Source organism: Saccopteryx leptura, chromosome 1 (genome assembly GCF_036850995.1).
Source record: "Saccopteryx leptura isolate mSacLep1 chromosome 1, mSacLep1_pri_phased_curated, whole genome shotgun sequence".
Taxonomy (NCBI): Eukaryota; Metazoa; Chordata; class Mammalia; order Chiroptera; family Emballonuridae; genus Saccopteryx; species Saccopteryx leptura.
The window spans coordinates 197,341,787-197,359,852 of record NC_089503.1 but is presented as its reverse complement, the minus strand read 5'-3'; the positions used below and the strand labels follow the sequence as shown (position 1 = coordinate 197,359,852).

The window sequence follows — 18,066 nt, the reverse complement described above, 5'->3', positions numbered from 1 at the left end:
TGAGCTGAGCTTGTGGACTATTTATTTAGCCCAAGATAAATGCAGGGACTCTGTTCTTCAGAACTCCCACCCGACGTCTACACCCTGTTTCCCTAGGGAGAGAGCTCTCTGTAGGAAACCAGTGGTTTATTTCATGTGCAGAATTAAATGTTAAAATTATTCGACTGAGGGCTAGAGATAGAATGTAACAACTGACAGTGTGTAATGTACGCTCTGTGAATGCCGTCCCGGCCCTGGGGCAGGAGCGAGCGTGGCAAGTCGTGCTATTACATGGTGCTTTGCCGTCACTCATTTACATTTACATTTTGAATACTGTGGGTTCCTCTTAGGCACTGACAGGCACTGATGGACACTGACAGGACACTAAAACTGGAGGGTCAACCCTGCAGGTGCAGCCAGTGCGCAGGTGACTGCAGGCTGGCACGTTTGTGCTATGTGAGCTGAGGAAGGAAAAGAATGCCCTGGAAGCTATCCTGACATTGGTGAAGGCGGATGTTCTCCTAACCGACGCTGTCAGGTGTGGGGTGGTCGGTGCTTGGCGGCCGCCATCGGCAGGCTGACACACGCAGCTTGCCTGTCCGTGGTCGGGGACTCTGCGAGGGGGCGTGTCTGTGTCTGCACCTCCCCCCTTCAGACTAGGCTGAGATTTCTTAGCCGGGTTCAAGCTTCTGAAAGGTTTTATTCAACTCCCTGTGCTCTTCCCTTTAAATGGCATCAGGGGCACCCCATCTTAAATGCCAGAGAGAAAGGTTGCATCCTGCATTGATGATTTCACACAACACGCTGGCCCTGGACTGAGCGCTGGTGCTCCGTCTGAGCCTCGCTGGGACTCGGGAGAGAACCAGACCTCTGTGTGGCTATGTGGGCGCCTGTCTCCTCTGCCTGGTTCTGGTCCGGCTCAGCCCACGGGCCCGGCTGGCGCACTTCAGCCCAGACTCAGGTGGAGATGAGTTATATCTCTCACCTGGGTGCCTGGTCATTCTGTGCCCTGCCCCTGCCAGACCAGAAGGCCAGGGAGCAGCCGGAGTCCCCGGGGACAGTCTGAGTGTCCGGAGGTCCCTGCGCACCCTCTCTGAGTGGCTCATTTCGCCTTGTCCCTCTTTGTGACGGAAGCCCTGCCTGGAACAATGCTTGGCCTGCTGGCTGCCCATGTCCCCATGTGGGACAAAACTGAACAACTGGGCTGCGGTTCTCCCTCTGGTGTTTGGACTGAACCTTCTGAGAGTGAGGATTGGCACAACCACCTAACTGGCTGGCCCTGCGGGCACCATTTCCAAACCTGGCAAGGGTGTTAGCGGCCCGTTGACAGTTCACAGCCTTAGCACACCAGTAGTTATTATGCCAGCCACGCTCACTACTCCGGAGAGACTTAGTGGGGGGGGGGGGGGAAATGGAGAGCCTTTGGTCCTTTTTTTCATTTTCCACTTGATCCGTTTTCTGCCCGGGATTCAGCTAACGCTATGAGTGCTACTGTTTCTGTGGCTGTAGCATTCTTTTTTGGAACGAGATGCTGCCTTTTCTGTTCTGAGTCAATGTGGGAAACCCTAGAGTTTTCCTTCATTCTCGCCTGACAGGTGACAACAGATCACTGGAAAAATCAAAACAGGTCACCCAGAAGCAGTGAACGCCAAATGCCACCTTTAGTTTTTTAGAAAGGCTGGACTTTGATTTTTAACGCCCTTGTCTAAGCCACTGGATCCACTCCTGTCCAGGGTTTCGCTCAGTGAGTCTGTGTGTGAAGCTGTCACTCACCTGCGGGTCCATTGGGGGGTGTCTCCACCCTCTGCCCCCCCCTACACATTTTGTTCTCCCCTCTTCCAGTCGCTGACACCAGAAACCTTTGTGGGAATCAAATCTAAAAAAAAAAAAATATTTTTTAAGCAATGTATAAGATAGAATGACCCCAAACACGAGTATTTTTTTTTGGGTATTGATCTGTAATCAGGGAAATTGGCCTGTGTTGGACCACATCCCTGTGCCTGAAGTCTTTGGCATGCTTCTGAATTCTTGGCCCATCTGTCATATTGGTGTGACTGCCAGGTTCCTAACAGAAAATTTGTCAGCAGAAGGCCTCCTATTAATAGAAATTAATAAGCCTCGCCCTTGCCTCTGGAATAAAAATGTTCTGTAAGTATTAGGACCACTCTTCCCCCTTTCCGGGGTTTAACAGTGACCAGGGAGGCTCCACCCGCACAAGTCTGGGCCCACAGAGTGCTGGTGCCATGCAATCACAGGACCCAGGAGAGAAAGTGTTTAGGGGCAGCGTGGAGAAATGACCTTTAGGATTCTCCAGCAACAGATATTTAATCCTGTTCCAAAGCTACTTTCTTGGTTTTTTTTTTTTTTTTTTTTTTTTGCTTCGGGCTCTGTGTCAAAGGAACAGCCCCTGTAAACTTGAACCTCCGTGCTATCATTTTGTACTCAGAGTAATGGTGGCACATTACATTAAATTTATATTTTAGGTCTTGGTTGTTTGGCTCAGCGGTAGATTGTCAGCCTGGCACATGGAAGTCCCAGATTTGATTCCCGTCAGGGCACAAAGGAGAAGCAACCATCTGCTTCTCCACTTCTCTCACTTCTCACTTCTCCCCCTCTTACTTCTCTCTCTCTCTCTCTCTCTCACACACACACACACTTCTCCTCCCACAGCCATGGCTCAACTGGTTCAAGCAAGTTGGCTCCAGGTGCTGAGGATGGCTCCATGGCCTCCACCTCAGGCACTAAAATAGCTTGGTTGCCAAGCAATGGAGCAACACCCCAGATGGGCAGAGCATCACCCCCTGGTGGGCATGCCTGGTGGATCCCAGTCGGGCGCATGCAGGAGTCTGTCTCTCTGCCTCCCCTCCTCCCACTGAATTAAATAAATAAATAATAAATAAAATTTATATTATAGTTCACTACCATGTTTCATTATAACCCCTTAATGATCTGGAGTGAGGTTTCTTCCCATTTTATGGCACTTAGCCTCATGTGGGCGGGGCTCTGGGAATGTGTACCCAATGACAGTGAAGCAAGAAAGAAAGAAGGAAAAGGAAAAGTCTGTCACGCTTTGCTTTTGACAGCAGCTCTTTGAAGGTATCACTTGCACATCATGACACTCACCCCATCGTCAGTGTGCCATTCAGCACAAATCTCTGTAGTTGTACAACTCCCGCCCACAGTCCAGGGGTGGCACATTCCCCCCACCCCGCCCCAGCCCCTTAGAGACCGGAGCAGTCCATCCTGGAGGTCCCCCCAGCCCCCACCAGGCCAGCACTGGTCTGCTTGCTTCTCTAAAGCTGTCTCTTCTGGAGAGTTCCTTGTTCCCCTCGCTGTGAGGCTCGGCCAGCTCTTGTTAATCCGTTTCCCAGCGGGTGGACGTGTGGCTTGGTTCCAGTGTGGGGCTATTAGGAAAGTGCCATGGTGAACGGGTCTTTGAGGGCTTCCTGTTTCTCCTGGGGGTGCACCGGAGGGTCTGTGCACATCTGCTTCATTTTAATAAACACCAAAAAACTGCTTCTCCAGAGTAGCCACGGAGCACACCTCACCGTCAGCTGCGTAGGAGGGTTCCTGTCTCTCCACATTCTCGCCCACCTGGGCTACTGTCTTTTTGGGATGACAGACATTTGGGGGTATTTCTGTTTGCGTCCCCGCATGGTTACATGTTTGTGGTGCAGAGTGAGGGTCAGTGTGTCTTGTGGGACAGGCTCTGTTTGCAATCAAGTTGGAGGCACCTTCCAAAGCCCCTTGTCCAGTTTCAGTTTTTTTAAAGGGAAATACTTCCTGTTGGTGTATTATTTATTAGGGAACATGCAACATTGTTTTTCTCAGGTGCTCCCATCTTGGCCCAATCTGATGAGTGTAAGGGGGTGGCCACGTCGCTGCATTGGACGAGCCGGGTTCTAGTCCTGCGTCCTGAGCCCCAGCTTCTTTGCTGAAAAACGGAGCTGGAGGTACCTGCCACGCAGTGTTGTTGTGAAACAGCGTGTACAGTGTATCTGCAACATGTGAGTCTATTCCGACCTGCAACATATGAATCTATTCCAACCTGCAACATGAGTCTATTCTAACCTGCAACATCTGAGTCTATTCCGACCTGCAACATCTGAGTCTATTCCAACCTGCAACATCTGAGTCTATTCTAACCTGCAACATCTGGGTCTATTCCAGCCTGCAACATCTGAATCTATTCCAACCTGCAACATCTGAATCTATTCTATGCTGAAACATTACAACCACTTTAGGAAACAAATTCATCCTAAGAAATGGGAACAGACAGCTTTCTCCTTCTTCCCCACTTTGCATCTGAGCTCTCTTTTTTGGGTCACCAACAGCTTTTCTGTGACTGCTGCTTCTGCTACTTGGAGAGGTTTTAGGGCAGCACAGTTTTACCTGAACTCCTCTGGCCCGGCGGCAGAGGCCTGGGCGATACCCACCCGGCCGCTGGGGAGAAGTGACGTTAGATGCAGTAGACATTCTGTGTCTGGAAGCAGCGCAGGTTCTTTGTCACTCTGTGAAGCCCCATCCACACGACAAAACAAACTCAGTGTCTCTGTTCAGCCCCTGGTCTTCCGTTCCTTATCACCCCTTTAGCACCAACAGTTTTCCCGGAAATTAACATTAACTCCCCACACGGTTCACCCTGGTTCTGCTCATGCTAACAAACTGGCCACGTGACAGAGGAGGCAAGGCAAGAGGTTCCGGGATTTCACTCACTGGCATTTCCGAGTGTGACCGCACCTGTTGGGAACCTTGATGGCCCGGTGTCATTGTAAACGGATATGCTCACGGGAACATTGAAAGTTTCTCTTTTTTCACTTCAGCTTCTATAAATCAGCGCACGTCCACACTAAGCATTATTTCCCCTGCTCTCTCTCAGATGATCAGTAAACCACTCGATGACCCAAACCATGAAGCTAAGACAATGCCTGTATATCGATCCTATCTACAAGGTAGGGACTGACGTCACATTGAGCAAGCATTACAAGGTGTTCATTTACTTAATTGAATGAGAAGGTTCCCATTTATATTGTTTAAAGTTTATCCTGCTTATTTGCAATCCCCCCCCCCCCCCACGTGGATTAAGAAATTCGGGTCTTATGTTTAAATACTCAGCAGGTCCTGCGATGTCCGTGATGAGTATTATTAAGTCATGTCAAGACATGATGGGACGTTCCGATACCGCGTGAGCGCTGGTGGAAGTTGTCACCCTGTCTTCGGTGCTGGTGGAGAGGGATGAACCCTATTCTTGACAGGAGAAACTTCCCACCTTTTCTTTGAAGACAGTTTTGAAAGTGGAATCTCTTCTGTTGAGGATAATCAGATCACAGACCTCTTAAATGGGAGTGCTCCTTCTCGCCGTGACTGTGGAGGTGGGCCCTCCGGGGAGACCTGGTTCCATTCATGGGTTCGGCTATGTGCTGAGCTGATGTGCGCGGTCAGCTGAGGATCCACGTCAGCCAGCCGTTCCCCGTACTCCTGAGGGCTTCCGGTGCGTCTTCTCTAAGAGCCAAGGAGACAGGCTGCATGCACTGTCCCTAGCAGGAAAAACGGGAACTGCTAAGTGGCAGTCCCGAGAACATGCCTCTCATTCCCTGCACATCCCCAGCATGTCGGGGCACCATGGAGCAGCTTCCCAGCCCGGCTGCCTTCACCAGTCACCGAGGGCAAGGACAAAGGGCACAGGCGACGGAGTGTCCTGACCGATCTAGACTCCCGACAGGGACATGGAATTCCAGATACCAGCAGCAGGCACACTGCCGCTGTGGACGAGGTGTGTCTGGCCCACAGATGGCTGACAAGAGGGGACATTCCAGGAGAGACTGAATGGCTGTCCATTATCTCCACGGACAGGCTGTGCTGGGCCAGCCGCCAGAACAGGACGTGGGGCCTTCGGAGGAGACCACATGTGACTTCTCCTGCAGCTTAACTCCCTGAGCACCCAGCAGGTCCAGAGAATCCCACAGCAGGCAGTTCTATCCTGCCCCGCCCCAGGTGCACCATGGGCCACAGGGGGTGGGGTGGGTGGGGGAGCTGGCCGCGGAGCCTGAGTTGGTGCAGAGGGCCTGCACACCATACGGGACGGGACGTGGGGATGGGCCTGCCTTGTGGGAGGGAGAGCGTGTCTTTACAGAACACTCCACCCCTTTTTTCTGAAATACAGTGTTCCTCTGCTCGATCTCGATGACAAGGACCCAAGATAAGCCCATGTGAAACAGAAAACTGACTTAGGAAATGACAGCTTTCTCCTTGAGGAGATACTTGGGAAGATAGGAAGCTGAAAGAGGACTGGAATTTCCAACTGCAAGCGGAAGTCCCTTAACTTTCCTTCAGGTCAAGCTGGAAGCCCTAACCCCAGGGCTCGTACTTGTGTGGGAACTTGGGGTTCGCTCCTCCAAGCCCCCCCAGTCCTCATGGCCCAGAAACCTCAGAGGTCAGCAGGCCGGTGGAGCCAACAAAGGCAAAGAATCCAGGATGGAGGCTCAGAACTCGAGTCCACCGGACTCCCTCATGCTTGAAACCCAAACGCCTCTCTCCCATGAGTCTCTGCATGTGGTTTGGACCGCACTGCGTGTTCTTCTGCCGACACTTGACCGTCACGGCTGCTGAGAGCCAAGGAACCCGGCCCTTTGTCTTGGAAACTGCTGTTGGATCAAGAGTGCAGGGAGAGAGGACCCTGCGGACCCACAGGCCTGAGATCTCTGTGGACACATGCAGGGAGAGCCCCACAGTCCAGTCTTCTCCAGTTTCTTCAAGGTGCCGTCCAGGACTCTAGAATTAAGTGCATATTTTACGATCAGAGTCAGGTCCTGCCTTGTCCAACTCGGTGTCTTCCAGTGGCTGCAGGCTGGTGACACAGGAACAAACATGACCCCGGTCAGTCTGGTGGCCGAACCTTGTTCAGAGACAGTGAGAAGCAGGTCTCACTGGGCACGCTCAGTGAGGCCCCAAGTCAGGGTTCCGACGATGAGGGGGGTGCACAGGTAAGGAGGTCCCCCTACCCTGACGTCTGCACAGCCCTGAGCAGAACTGCCTCCTAAGTCCTGGTGTCCCTGATTGTTTCAGCCTGGTCCCTGCCCAGTGGAGCCTTTGCCTCAGAGAATCAGAGGGGAGCAGTGAGAGCAAGCCACACCAGAGCGGTGACCGCTGAGGCCCCCGCTGGGGAGGTCACAAGTCAGACAGAGAGTCAAACATGGTTGTGGGCCTCATGGCCACGCCCCCACACCTCCCTCTGCCTGCGCCCTGTCGCCGGGTGCTCTGGCTGTCATGCACTGTTCCCTAACCCTGCAGAAGGGAGGGAGAAGCCTGCTCACAGACCGCTGGCTGACCACTTCTCAGGCCTCCATGGGGTCCCAGCATTGTCTGTTAAATGGCTTCAGCACCCCCAACTTACAGGTGGCGTCCTGTACGGTGAGTGGTTGGTTTCGAGGTTCACGATGGTGGTTTTGTTTCTCGACTTCCCTTCCAGGGGAAACCTTTCCTCGTTAGAAATCGACCGAGGAGTCAGGACCCTTCTCGGCCACACGGCTGAAGCGTTCTCCCCTGAGCGTTGGACGTGAACCCGGGCTGGAACCAGTGTGTGCGGGACAGTGGACCTGACAATTGTGTCCCCAAATGACAGTTTCTTTAAACCCAGTTCTCTGCCGGAACCCCAAGAGAGCCACAAGCACAGCAACTTACATTAAAGCTTCCGAGTAATTGTAATGGCGAGGGACTCCAAGAAACTTCTGGACGTCATCCATCACGGGGGCAGGGTCCGTTCTTAGCTGCTGCCCGTCGATAATTAGCAACTAAATCACCAAAGAAAAGAAAAAAGAGGCAGCGGACGTTGAGAAAAGGCATGGAACAGCACGATTAAACTCTCCCACCCCCTGAATTTATTCAGCAAGAGGCCGGCACCCAGGGGATTGGCATGCACTGTTCTTAGACTAAACCAGGCCATCCTCGCTAATGACCGGGAGCTAGCTGCAAATCTCACGGATTGATCAGAGGCGTTCTGCAGACACTGGGAAAACAAACAAATGAAGAGCCCTTGGAGGGGACCAAGGGAGCTTAGGAAACGTGACTATAAAATTACAAATGGGAACAAGTCTAAAACCTACACATCTCAGACTCCCTCCTTCGCACTGGGAAGGCGTGCTCTAGACAGGTAGAAAGGGTTATAAGGAGACCTCATGTAATGACACAGGGGACACGTCGTTCTCCAAGGTGCCACTCGAAGGGGGAGCACCATCAAGTCTGAAGGAATACTTTGCTAATCCGGTGACAGAATAAGAGATTCCCAGAGACCCAAACGTGGACAATAGTTCCTCAGCCAACGGCCTGAGCAGAAGACTTTGCTTCTGGCTCTGGTGTGGAGGGGGACAGGCCTCGCGAGAGGAGTGACGGGACACCGTGAGGGACAGCTACCAAGCCAGCAGCAGCGCCAGTCTCTCTCACATGTCCTTGCCAATGTCTCTACTGAGCCCAGACCAGTGCTGCTCCGTCCGGCGTTCTGTGAAGACCGTCACATTCCCCAGGTGTGGCATCCCCCTGATGGCTAACAGAGCAGTGGAAACATGGGTAGTGTGACCACGGAACTGCATTGTTACATTTTCCACCACCATGATGCACATTCAGAGAGCCATGTGTGCGGCCGCCGCTGTGAGACTGAACCAGACCACATGGTCCCGGATACACGGGCACGTCTGCTGTGAGGTTGGCTGTGACTCCGTCATGTCGGCAAAGGAGAGGCGCAGGTGGCCAGGGACAACCTGGGACCAACTCAGCAAGGTGGTGCAGAGGGAGATGATGACACTTAATTCAGCTAAACAGCCTCTACCTTGCTTGGTGGAGGGGGCGACTGCTCTCCCCTCTGAGTCAGAGTTGGGGATGGGAGCTGGGACCCGAGCCCCGAGAATGATCCTGGAACACTCTCAGAAAGCAAGCTGAACCAACTTTCTACCTCTGCCTCCTCTTCATCCATGGCCACTGCCTCATTATTGACAAGGAAGGAGTAAATGCTGGTGGCCGTCTGAATGAGGTGACACTTCTCTCCATCCCGGGGTGGGGTGGGGGGCAGAGCCACCAAGATAAGGGCCCTTGCTGCCAGGTGAGTCCCTCCTGCACGTACCTGGAAGGGGGGGAAGTACAGGAGCCATCTCTCCAGGTGGCTGGCGTACCAGCCTGGGACCAAACACCGCTTCTGCAAGGCCCGCAGCTCAGGGGGCGCGCGGGGCCCCGCGGAGACCACCTGGTAGAAGCTGAAGCTCCGGGCGGCGGGGTCCTCGTGGGACCGCTGGTGCTGCAAGGGAAGGGAGATGGTGAGACCTGCAGCTCAGGCGCAGCACACAGGCCAGTTCCTGAGGGGCCTCCAGGTCCAGGGAGGAGTGGCTGTTTCCCTGTGGGGGTGGGGTGGGGCGGGGAGAAGAATGGAACCCCGTTCCTGGAGCAGCAGAAATTCCAGCTGGGACCCGGAGGAAAAGGCATTTCTGAAGAATTTTCTGGTGGGCGCTAAATTCTTATTGATAGGATTCCTTAATCGAGTTTACAGAGCCCAGTGCTTAGCATACATGTTTCATTCCGAAAGTAAACTTTTTTTAGTTGCACGGATGCCCCCTTGGAGCCCATAATAAGCAAAGCATCTGTCACGTGCAGTGGTGTCACAGTGCATGGAACTCACACCCACCACGAGGTTGGTCCTGCTGCCCTGGGGACGCTCTGTTGTCTACTTGAAGTGGGGGATGGCAGGACACCCCCAGTTTTAATCACGTGCACCTCACGAACAAAAGCCCACGTTACTTTACCTGGCGGTAACCTTGGCGATGAATGGGGGTCGTCTATTGTATAGAAAATGCAGAGAGTGGCAACCCCAACAGGGAAGTGTTTCATAGTGGCTCAGGGAGGGGGGTCTGAGGAAATCCCCTTTTCCCTGAATTGCCCCATAGATACTCGGGCTCAGGGCTGGGCACGTGGTGTGACTGCACCTGAACAGCAAGTTCGGAGCAGCTGAGATTCACACGGCGGCACCGCACACACCCTGCCGGGCATGGAGAGGCCTGCGTCTCGCCACTGCGTGTGATTTATATGTGAGAGTCAGGGTGTTTCGTTAGCCTGCAGTCTTGCAACCTCCCTTTTCGATCAAGTCCCCATGTTTCAAGGTCTAAGTGGGTGCCGGGCTACGACTTTCTTCCTTCTTTCTGAGTCACAGGGCTCATTGAAAAGTGAAGGACTCAGAATCAAAGCCATCACGTGCAGCCGGGGGCTCCTGCTGATGTCAGGGATGGCTCTAGGGATGCGCCTTGGATGGCCAGTGGGCAGTTGTGGCTTTGTGCTTTCCAGGGCACCTCCCTCCGTCAGGTGGGCTTTTGTCATGAGGCCTGAGGTCCCCGTCTGCTGCACGTGACCCCGCCCCCGCCCTGGCCACAAAACCTGCCCGATACTGCGTTCTTCCTGTTGCAAAGCTGGAGAAACCGCTTTTGTTCAACCATAAGAAGACCCTGTGCCGAGGAACCCGACTCCCTAGTATCTGAGATCACCAGGAAATTACCTACTTGGAATCCTATCAGTGGGAGAGGAACCCCCTGTCTCACCTGGAGACAGGGAGCCATGTTTCCACTTGGATCCAGAGCTTCCGATATGGGGTTTATCTTAACTTTCGAGTTGCCAAGGAAACAGGGCCTTCAGACGGCTTCTCAGCCCTGACCCGCTGATAACCCCCTTACACACGCCTGAGCCGGCTTTGGTGCCGATCAAAACACTCCATTTTTAATCTGACCTAAGTTTCTCCCCTTACAAATCCTTCCCAGTTTTAGGGAGATGCCCCAGTATAACTCCTCTGGTGGATGAGCCCCCCTGCTGCAGCCGATGAAGGTGCCTAGCCTGCTGTTCCCCGTGGTCTTTATCAGATGGGCCCCACCACTCGGTAGCCGTCTGTCTGTCCCTTAATACTTCTTGATCTACCCAGGGGTCCCCAAACTACAGCCCGTGGGCCGCATGCGGCCCCCTGAGGCCATTTATCCGGCCCCCACCGCACTTCTGGAAGGGGCACCTCTTTCATTGGTGGTCAGTGAGAGGAGCATAGTTCCCATTGAAATACTGGTCAGTTTGTTGATTTAAATTTACTTGTTCTTTATTTAAAATATTGTATTTGTTCCAGTTCTGTTTTTTTTTTTACTTTTAAAATAAGATATGTGCAGTGTGCATAGGGATTTGTTCATAGTTTTCTTTATAGTCCAACCCTCCAACGGTCTGAGGGACAGTGAACTGGCCCCCTGTGTAAAAAGTTTGGGGACCCCGATCTACACACTGGTGATTTACACACATTTCTCCGATTCCACGGAGAGTGGCCTCGAGTGTCATGCACACCTTTAATATCTTCTAATCGCACTCAGGACAGTGCTTTGCACGTGGCCATCAGTCACTACAGCTACTCAAAGAAGGCGTGAGCACATCAATACCAGGAGAGCGTTTTTTTTTGTTTGTTTTTTTTTTTGTATTTTTCTGAAGCTGGAAACGGGGAGAGACAGTCAGACAGACTCCCGCATGCGCCCGACTGGGATCCACCCAGCACGCCCACCAGGGGGCGACGCTCTGCCCACCAGGGGGCGATGCTCTGCCCCTCCAGGGCGTCGCTCTGTTGCGACCAGAGCCACTCTAACGCCTGGGGCAGAGGCCAAGGAGCCATCCCCAGCGCCCGGGCCATCTTTGCTCCAATGGAGCCTTGCTGCGGGAGGGGAAGAGAGAGACAGAGAGGAAGGAGAGGGGGAGGGGTGGAGAAGCAGATGGGCGCTCCTCCTGTGTGCCCTGGCTGGGAATTGAACCTGGGACTTCTGCACGCCAGGCCGACGCTCTACCACTGAGCCAACCGGCCAGGGCCAGGAGAGCGGTTTTTTAAGTTACCCAGCTGGGGAAGAGTTAAGCAAGGATCCCAGAGACTAAGCACATGCATTCAATTAATCTTATGTTCTCGTATTTAACTTCTGATGGCTTTTAATTAAACCTTTTTCCCATTTGGTGATTAAAATGTCAATGGAGCAGTTGTTTTTGTGTTTTTTAAATTGTTTTTTAATAATTCATTAAAGCAAAATGTATTTACTAGACCAGGGTTTTTGTTAGTCTGTTAACTTAGTTCAAAGAGATTCTTCGGTCCTAACTGACATCAGACACAAGAGCAATGAAGGTCTGAGAATGGCTAGCATAAGCAGGGTTGGACCGGCTGGCTCCTGATGTGAAGAATGCTTTACATCTGGTTTTGCTGCTCCATTGTTCTTTTCAGCACAAGCCCTTATGTAAGCTCTTCTAGGGTCAGGGTCATCCATCGACAGTCCACGGGGCTAAGTGGGTTTTGCCCTTTTTTGTTATAAATAAAATTTTATTGGAACACAGCAGGGTTCATTCATTGACACAGTCTCTACAGCTGCTTTCAAAATACGAGGGCGGGATTTCAGCAGAGATCAACCCCCTGGCCAGCGAAGCCCAAAATATCGACTCTCTGCCCTTTGCAGGGGGCACCTGTGCCTTTTTCTCTGAGGGGATCAATTATGTATATTCCTTGGAAGTCAAACTGAGATTGTATATTTTTTTTAGGAGAAACATAAGGACTTTAAATGACTATAGCATTTTACTTTTAAAATGCAGATGTCTAAAAGCACAGCTATACATCAGTCAGGATCAGTTTGTGATGTGTTAGTTTCTTCACCGCAGGAATGCATTTTACTCCATAAATTAACCCAATGGGCACACAATTAGTCAAGTTAGTTTCTCTCTGGCTGCAAAGAAAAACGTGTCCACTCCTCTGCAGAGATAAAACCTCGCAAGCAAATACTTTCGTATTTGCCCCCTGAGGTGGGGGCGATTGCCGAACACCACCCGCCCTCCAGTCTGCCTTGCCCCTTGCACCTGCTGGACGCTATGGTCTCCTTACCTGGTACCAGGAGTAGGCTCGGTCCAACGGGTCAATGAGGATGGTGATGATCTTGGCTTTGGGGACCAGAGAGGCGGCTCTTCTGGGCGCCTCCTCTGAGTGGAAATAATTGGCGCTCTTCTCAAAGAGGAAGTCCATGGTGACGTTGGAGGGGGCTGGAAAGAAGTCCATGTACCTGCGGAAAGGAGTATTTCCCCAGATCGGATTCCGGCTTGTGCTCACCCCCGGGACGAAGACATAGGAGGTGTCTACAGACTCATCACATGTCCTCTGCAAGAGCCTTCCCTCTGGGGCATTCGTCCCGTGTGCGAATTAGCGAGGGGAAAATGCACGGACCACGCCCTAATCATTGGGTCTGAAAACGCTTCCCTAAATCCATTTCCCTGTTGCCTGCCTGGCATCTAATATGGAAAAGAGCCATGAGGGCAGATAACAAAAATGTAGACAGTGATCAGACTGCCGCTGCAACCTGTAAAGGCTTCCTACATGTCCCCGGGGCCTCACCCTCCACCTCACCCTCTTCCCTTCCTAAGCCACCACGAGGCTGGGCTCCCACGACCGGGGAGTTCACTGCTAGTGGACAAGGGGGTCGTGAACATTGGTGTCGTGACTGCTTTGTGCACTGTGTTGTTTCCTTTTAGTAGTCTAACACAAGACAGCCTCCGGTAGGACAGCAGGGCACATACTGCACGGTGTGGCTGGTGTGACCAAGTCACGTCTTAAAGCTCTGGGCAGTGAAGAAAGCCTTTCATGTTTCTGGGAACTGGCTCATGGCAGTGTGTCCCTTTGGCATCCTGTGGGGAGGAAAGCGGCAGACACACATGTAGGGAGCGTCCCATCCGCTGTCTGTCTGGTGCACGTGATGTGGACAGCAGGTGCCCGATGTCAGGACACGTGTTCCTGTGGAAGTTCACCCTGGTTTCCAGGGGCGCTTAGTCCTCCTGGTCTCTTACTTGGTCCGAGTACGTCTCAAGCTTGCTTATTCGGAGGAAGGTTCCACAGGTCACAGAAGAAGAGCAGAGAGTGCTGGTCTCAGAGGACGTTTACTTTCTGAAAACTGCCCGCCCTCCCGGCGGTGGTCTGTGCTCGCAGCAGAAGGGCCAGAACACCCACTCATACATCTGTGGCTCTCAGATGGACCCCCGTGATTTCACAGGGCACACGTTGGGGGGTCAACGCCACGTTCATCTGCGGCCATGGCTGGTCCTTACTGGTACCTGAGCAGTGTCGTCTGGGCTGATAAGTACATAAATAGAACTCAGCTTCATGCTGCCAGGCTGGGCACAGGTCCACACCGTGAGACTATGGGATTCAGGTTATACAACGACTCAGCAAAAAGCGAGAGTTGGGTGAACAGTTTGGGGGTTAAAAGCCAATGTCTGCCTCATGTAAAGCCGTACTGTTTCCATAACAACTCAGCACTTTGTTTTTTTTAACCGAAAAATGTGATTTTCGCAATGTTCCCCATTTCTTTGCTACTTGGGTTGACCCTGAGTATTTCCAAGTGATTTTATTCGAAGCCAGATGGAGATGTGGAGAGGCTCTGAACATGAGCTGCCGCCTTCCATGGCTGTCCACCTCCATGCCAGCCCTCCACGGCGGCCCCATGCAATTATGAAAATTAATTCTCAAACCATAACATATGTAACTTAACTGGACGCGGAATCATTTTTTGTACATCTTCTGATTGCTAATCTTGGCTATCATCTCATTAACATTGGAGTTATTTTTAAAATTTTTTTGTATTTTTCCAAAGTTAGAAGCAGGAAGGCAGACAGACAGACTCCCGCATGCACCCAACCGGGATCCAGCCGGCATGCCCACCAGGGGATGATGCTCTGCCCATCTGGGACATTGCTCTGTTGCGGATGGAGCCATTCTAGCACCTGAAGTGGAGGCCATGGAGCCATCCTCAGCACCTGGGCCAACTGTGCTCCAATGGAGCCTTGGCTGCGGGAGGGGAAGAGAGAGACAGAGAGGAAGGAGAGGGGGAGGGGTGGAGAAGCAGATGGGTGCTTCTCCTGTGTGTCTTGCCGGGAATTGAACCCGCTGTGTCCCTTGACCGGGACTTCCACACGCTGGGCCAACGCTCTACCACTGAGCCAACGGGCCAGAGCCTCATCCACATTGGAGTTTTCTAAATTTTATTTTCCCTGCTTTGCTGGGGCATATGCCCATGTGAGGCTGACTGTCACAGAAGGCAGCCCTGGTTTTACCTGGCTCTCCAAGCAGAGCAGACCGGGTGCAGATTGTCACCCTGAGGCACGTCATCCTCAACCTGGTGGCTCTGCAGCCCCCAGAGGGACAGCCAAGGTGCTGACCCTTTGTAGAGAGGCACGGCCGGTCTGAGGATGGAATGCGTTTGATGCTGAGCGCAAAGCTGTCGTTACTGCTAATACACTGACAATTGCAGTTACGATTATTTGCTATTTGTGCTAATTGCCTCTTCCAAACGTCTAATTTGCCAGTCAAAAGCGTCTGCCATTTGGGTGTCTGCAGTGAGTCATCATCAAGATGTTTAATGGCCCCATCGCTTTCTGCTTATTTAGGACATCTCTTTTGTAAACTGCTCTACGGACTCTCTGTCCCCATGGGTGACCCCTCCCCGCACAGTGCTGACTCGCGAATGGCTTTCTCTTTCTTGTTGGTTATTCTTGTAGACGCTCCCAAGTTCCAGGGAACCCCGACTTGGGGTTCCTCCCCACTCCATCCCAGGGTTGACACGACCGTCCTCCTTCCATGGGCTCGGGCATTTGAGCTGGCGTTCGAAGGGCAGCTGATGTTGTGGGTACTTTCTAGATTCTCACGATTGTTCCTGCACAGGACCCGAGTGGATGTCAAGCATGACTGAGGAGCTGGGATGTATGCCAGTCCTGGTAGTTGCTCAGGGGATTCTCGACCCATTGCTACATCTTCCCATTCAGATGATCCCCCCGCCAGTCCTGAGGGCATTACACTTTATAAAATGGTGATCGTACATTTGGGCAGCAGAGGTTAATACATAAGCACGTGTTATGCTCAAACACATGCAAAATACTTAGGCCCGTGCTCCAGACATTTTATGAGAATTCCACTTGGTTATACCACTTTCTGCTCAGAAGTGACGTCTTCACAGCAAGACCTGTAGGCTTATTTGATGAGAAACATGCTTGCCCCCCTGTTCCTACAGCAACGCTGTATCTCTATGACTGCGTTCTGTGTGTATAAGATACTTGAAACTTTTAATTCAACTCTTTTCCTCAGATGGTTGATAGATTTCTAATTTGAATTCAGAGGCCAAAAATTAAATTTTGTATCATGTTGAAATTTTTTTTTATGGCTTTCATCATTCATGAAATACAACATTTCTAGTTCTATGTATCTCCTTTTTATGCCAAAACAAAACAGGAAATTACGTACGTGGACGGTGGCCTCTCTCTAACAGAAAGAGCATACAGGAGCAAGCTATGAAAGTGTTTTCCTGACTTCACGTCCGGAATCACCAACAGTAAAGATAATGAATGCAAACTGTAATGACTGATGAGCGGGCCTTCCGGGGGCCCCCGCATCCCCGTGGACACTGAGAAAACCTTGCTATCAGTCCTGTCTGTGCTCCTCCTCGTATGCAAGCCAACGCCAAAGGTGCCGAGGACAGCCCTCGTTGGTGGCTATGGACGTTTTACGATTACAAATGTGGGTGCTAATTGTACAGGGGGCATAGTACATAATACTTTTAGATTGATACTAATAACCCATCTTACCAATCAATCCCCCTGTGGTAGTTATTTCTATTAAAGAACTGTACCTCCTCAAAGGTTTTGGGGCTGGGGGAGTTACTAAGGATGGAGGGGTGCATGGCCAGGAACAGATGCAGAGCAGTGGTTCCTGCAAAGACAGCAGAGAGTCACAGGTTAGTTCAATGCACACACAGCACCCTGCTATTCGTCAGTACTGCAAAGTCACCAGTGCACGATGTCGTGCACGACGTCGTACAGCGACCCAGTCGGACACCCGGAGGTAGACTCCTTGAATTAAAGTGACCCCTTGAATTAAAGTGAAGAGGCAGCCAGCAATTAAAAAAAGCAGCAAACTCTAACAGTGCGAAGCTAGTGTGATTGGAGGAAGAAACCTGCTGTGGGGTTCAAAGAGCTGGTTTTTTGGGCTCCAGCTCAGCTCAACCACAGATTTGGGGGGGTGGCTTTGGCTACCGCATCTCCTCATCTTGGCTTTGTTGGCAGAAAACCACCTGCCTTGCTTATTTCGTGGGCTTTCTCTGGGGGTGAAGAGGCCTGTTGGACCTGCAAATACTCTAACATGAGTAAAGCGCCCCATGGACAAAAGATGTCCCTATCTAATAGATGGTATTACATTAAGTAAATCAATACTTGCATTCTTCCTATAAAGTGCTTCCTGAGGGCTATGAACACTGATTGAACTTGAGGCAGACTTTAACTTTTCAACCAGTCTGTTCTGGTTTGAATGTACTTACGCAGTCCTGAAAAATAGTGTAAAAAATTATGTAAATTGCTAAATGTGAAGCACACATTGGTGCCCCTTCTCAGTGACATCACTTACAGAATTTGCACTTCATCAAGGCACACATTAGAAAGCAATCAATGAACAACTAAGGTGCCACAACAAAGAATTGATGCTTCTCATCTCTCTCCCTTCGGGTCTTTCTGTCCCTATCTGTCCCTCTTTCTGTCTCTCTCTGTCTCTGTCACATACACAAAGAGTGTGAGTTTTTAACAAGTGCGCAATGTCATAAACCATATAAGCAGTGTGTTAGAGCCCACATTCTGGGTTCAGGGTGTGGCTTTGTTGGCCCGCGAGGGGAGAAGGCAGGGCAGTCTGAGCTCCGTCCGCTGGAGACTGAAGCAGATGCTTGCGTGGTGACTGCATTTATACAGAGATATTCCTGGCCTCTGCACTCAGTACTTCTGAGAGGGTAATGCCCCCTCCGTCTCACTGCTCGGCAGTGATTTACGCCATTACACAGTTGGGTTGGGGGCGGGACCTGCTCCCTGTACACCCGGTCAATAGCTTAGCAGCGGTCATCAGACCAGTCCTGATGGCATTTCTCTCGCCTGGAGAAACTGCCATTCTAATCTTGCTTAGCAGCAATGTCCTGTGGCTGTGTGTCAAGTTTGGAATTTTCTTATCTCTCCGATAAGCTTTATTTAGTATTGCACTTAAACCTACTG

At 51.6% G+C, this 18,066-nt stretch overlaps 1 protein-coding gene across 5 annotated transcripts in view; it reads right to left on the bottom strand.

Moving 5' to 3' along the window:
• Positions 1 to 18,066, bottom strand: part of LOC136405170 (bifunctional heparan sulfate N-deacetylase/N-sulfotransferase 3-like) — an 88,595-nt gene that overhangs the window by 2,011 nt on the left and 68,518 nt on the right. For 3 of the 5 annotated variants that reach the window (XM_066384268.1, XM_066384290.1, XM_066384273.1), the window contains 5 exons: positions 16,624 to 16,747; positions 12,884 to 13,058; positions 9,092 to 9,262; positions 7,660 to 7,769; positions 1,753 to 1,855 (listed from right to left, as the gene is read on the bottom strand). In XM_066384268.1, coding sequence (XP_066240365.1) covers positions 1,753 to 1,855; positions 7,660 to 7,769; positions 9,092 to 9,262; positions 12,884 to 13,058; positions 16,624 to 16,747 — 683 coding nt within the window. Of the gene's footprint in view, positions 1 to 1,752; positions 1,856 to 6,045; positions 6,751 to 7,659; positions 7,770 to 9,091; positions 9,263 to 12,883; positions 13,059 to 16,623; positions 16,748 to 18,066 lie in introns of those variants that run through there. The other 2 variants (XM_066384282.1, XM_066384299.1) reach the window with 2 other exon arrangements.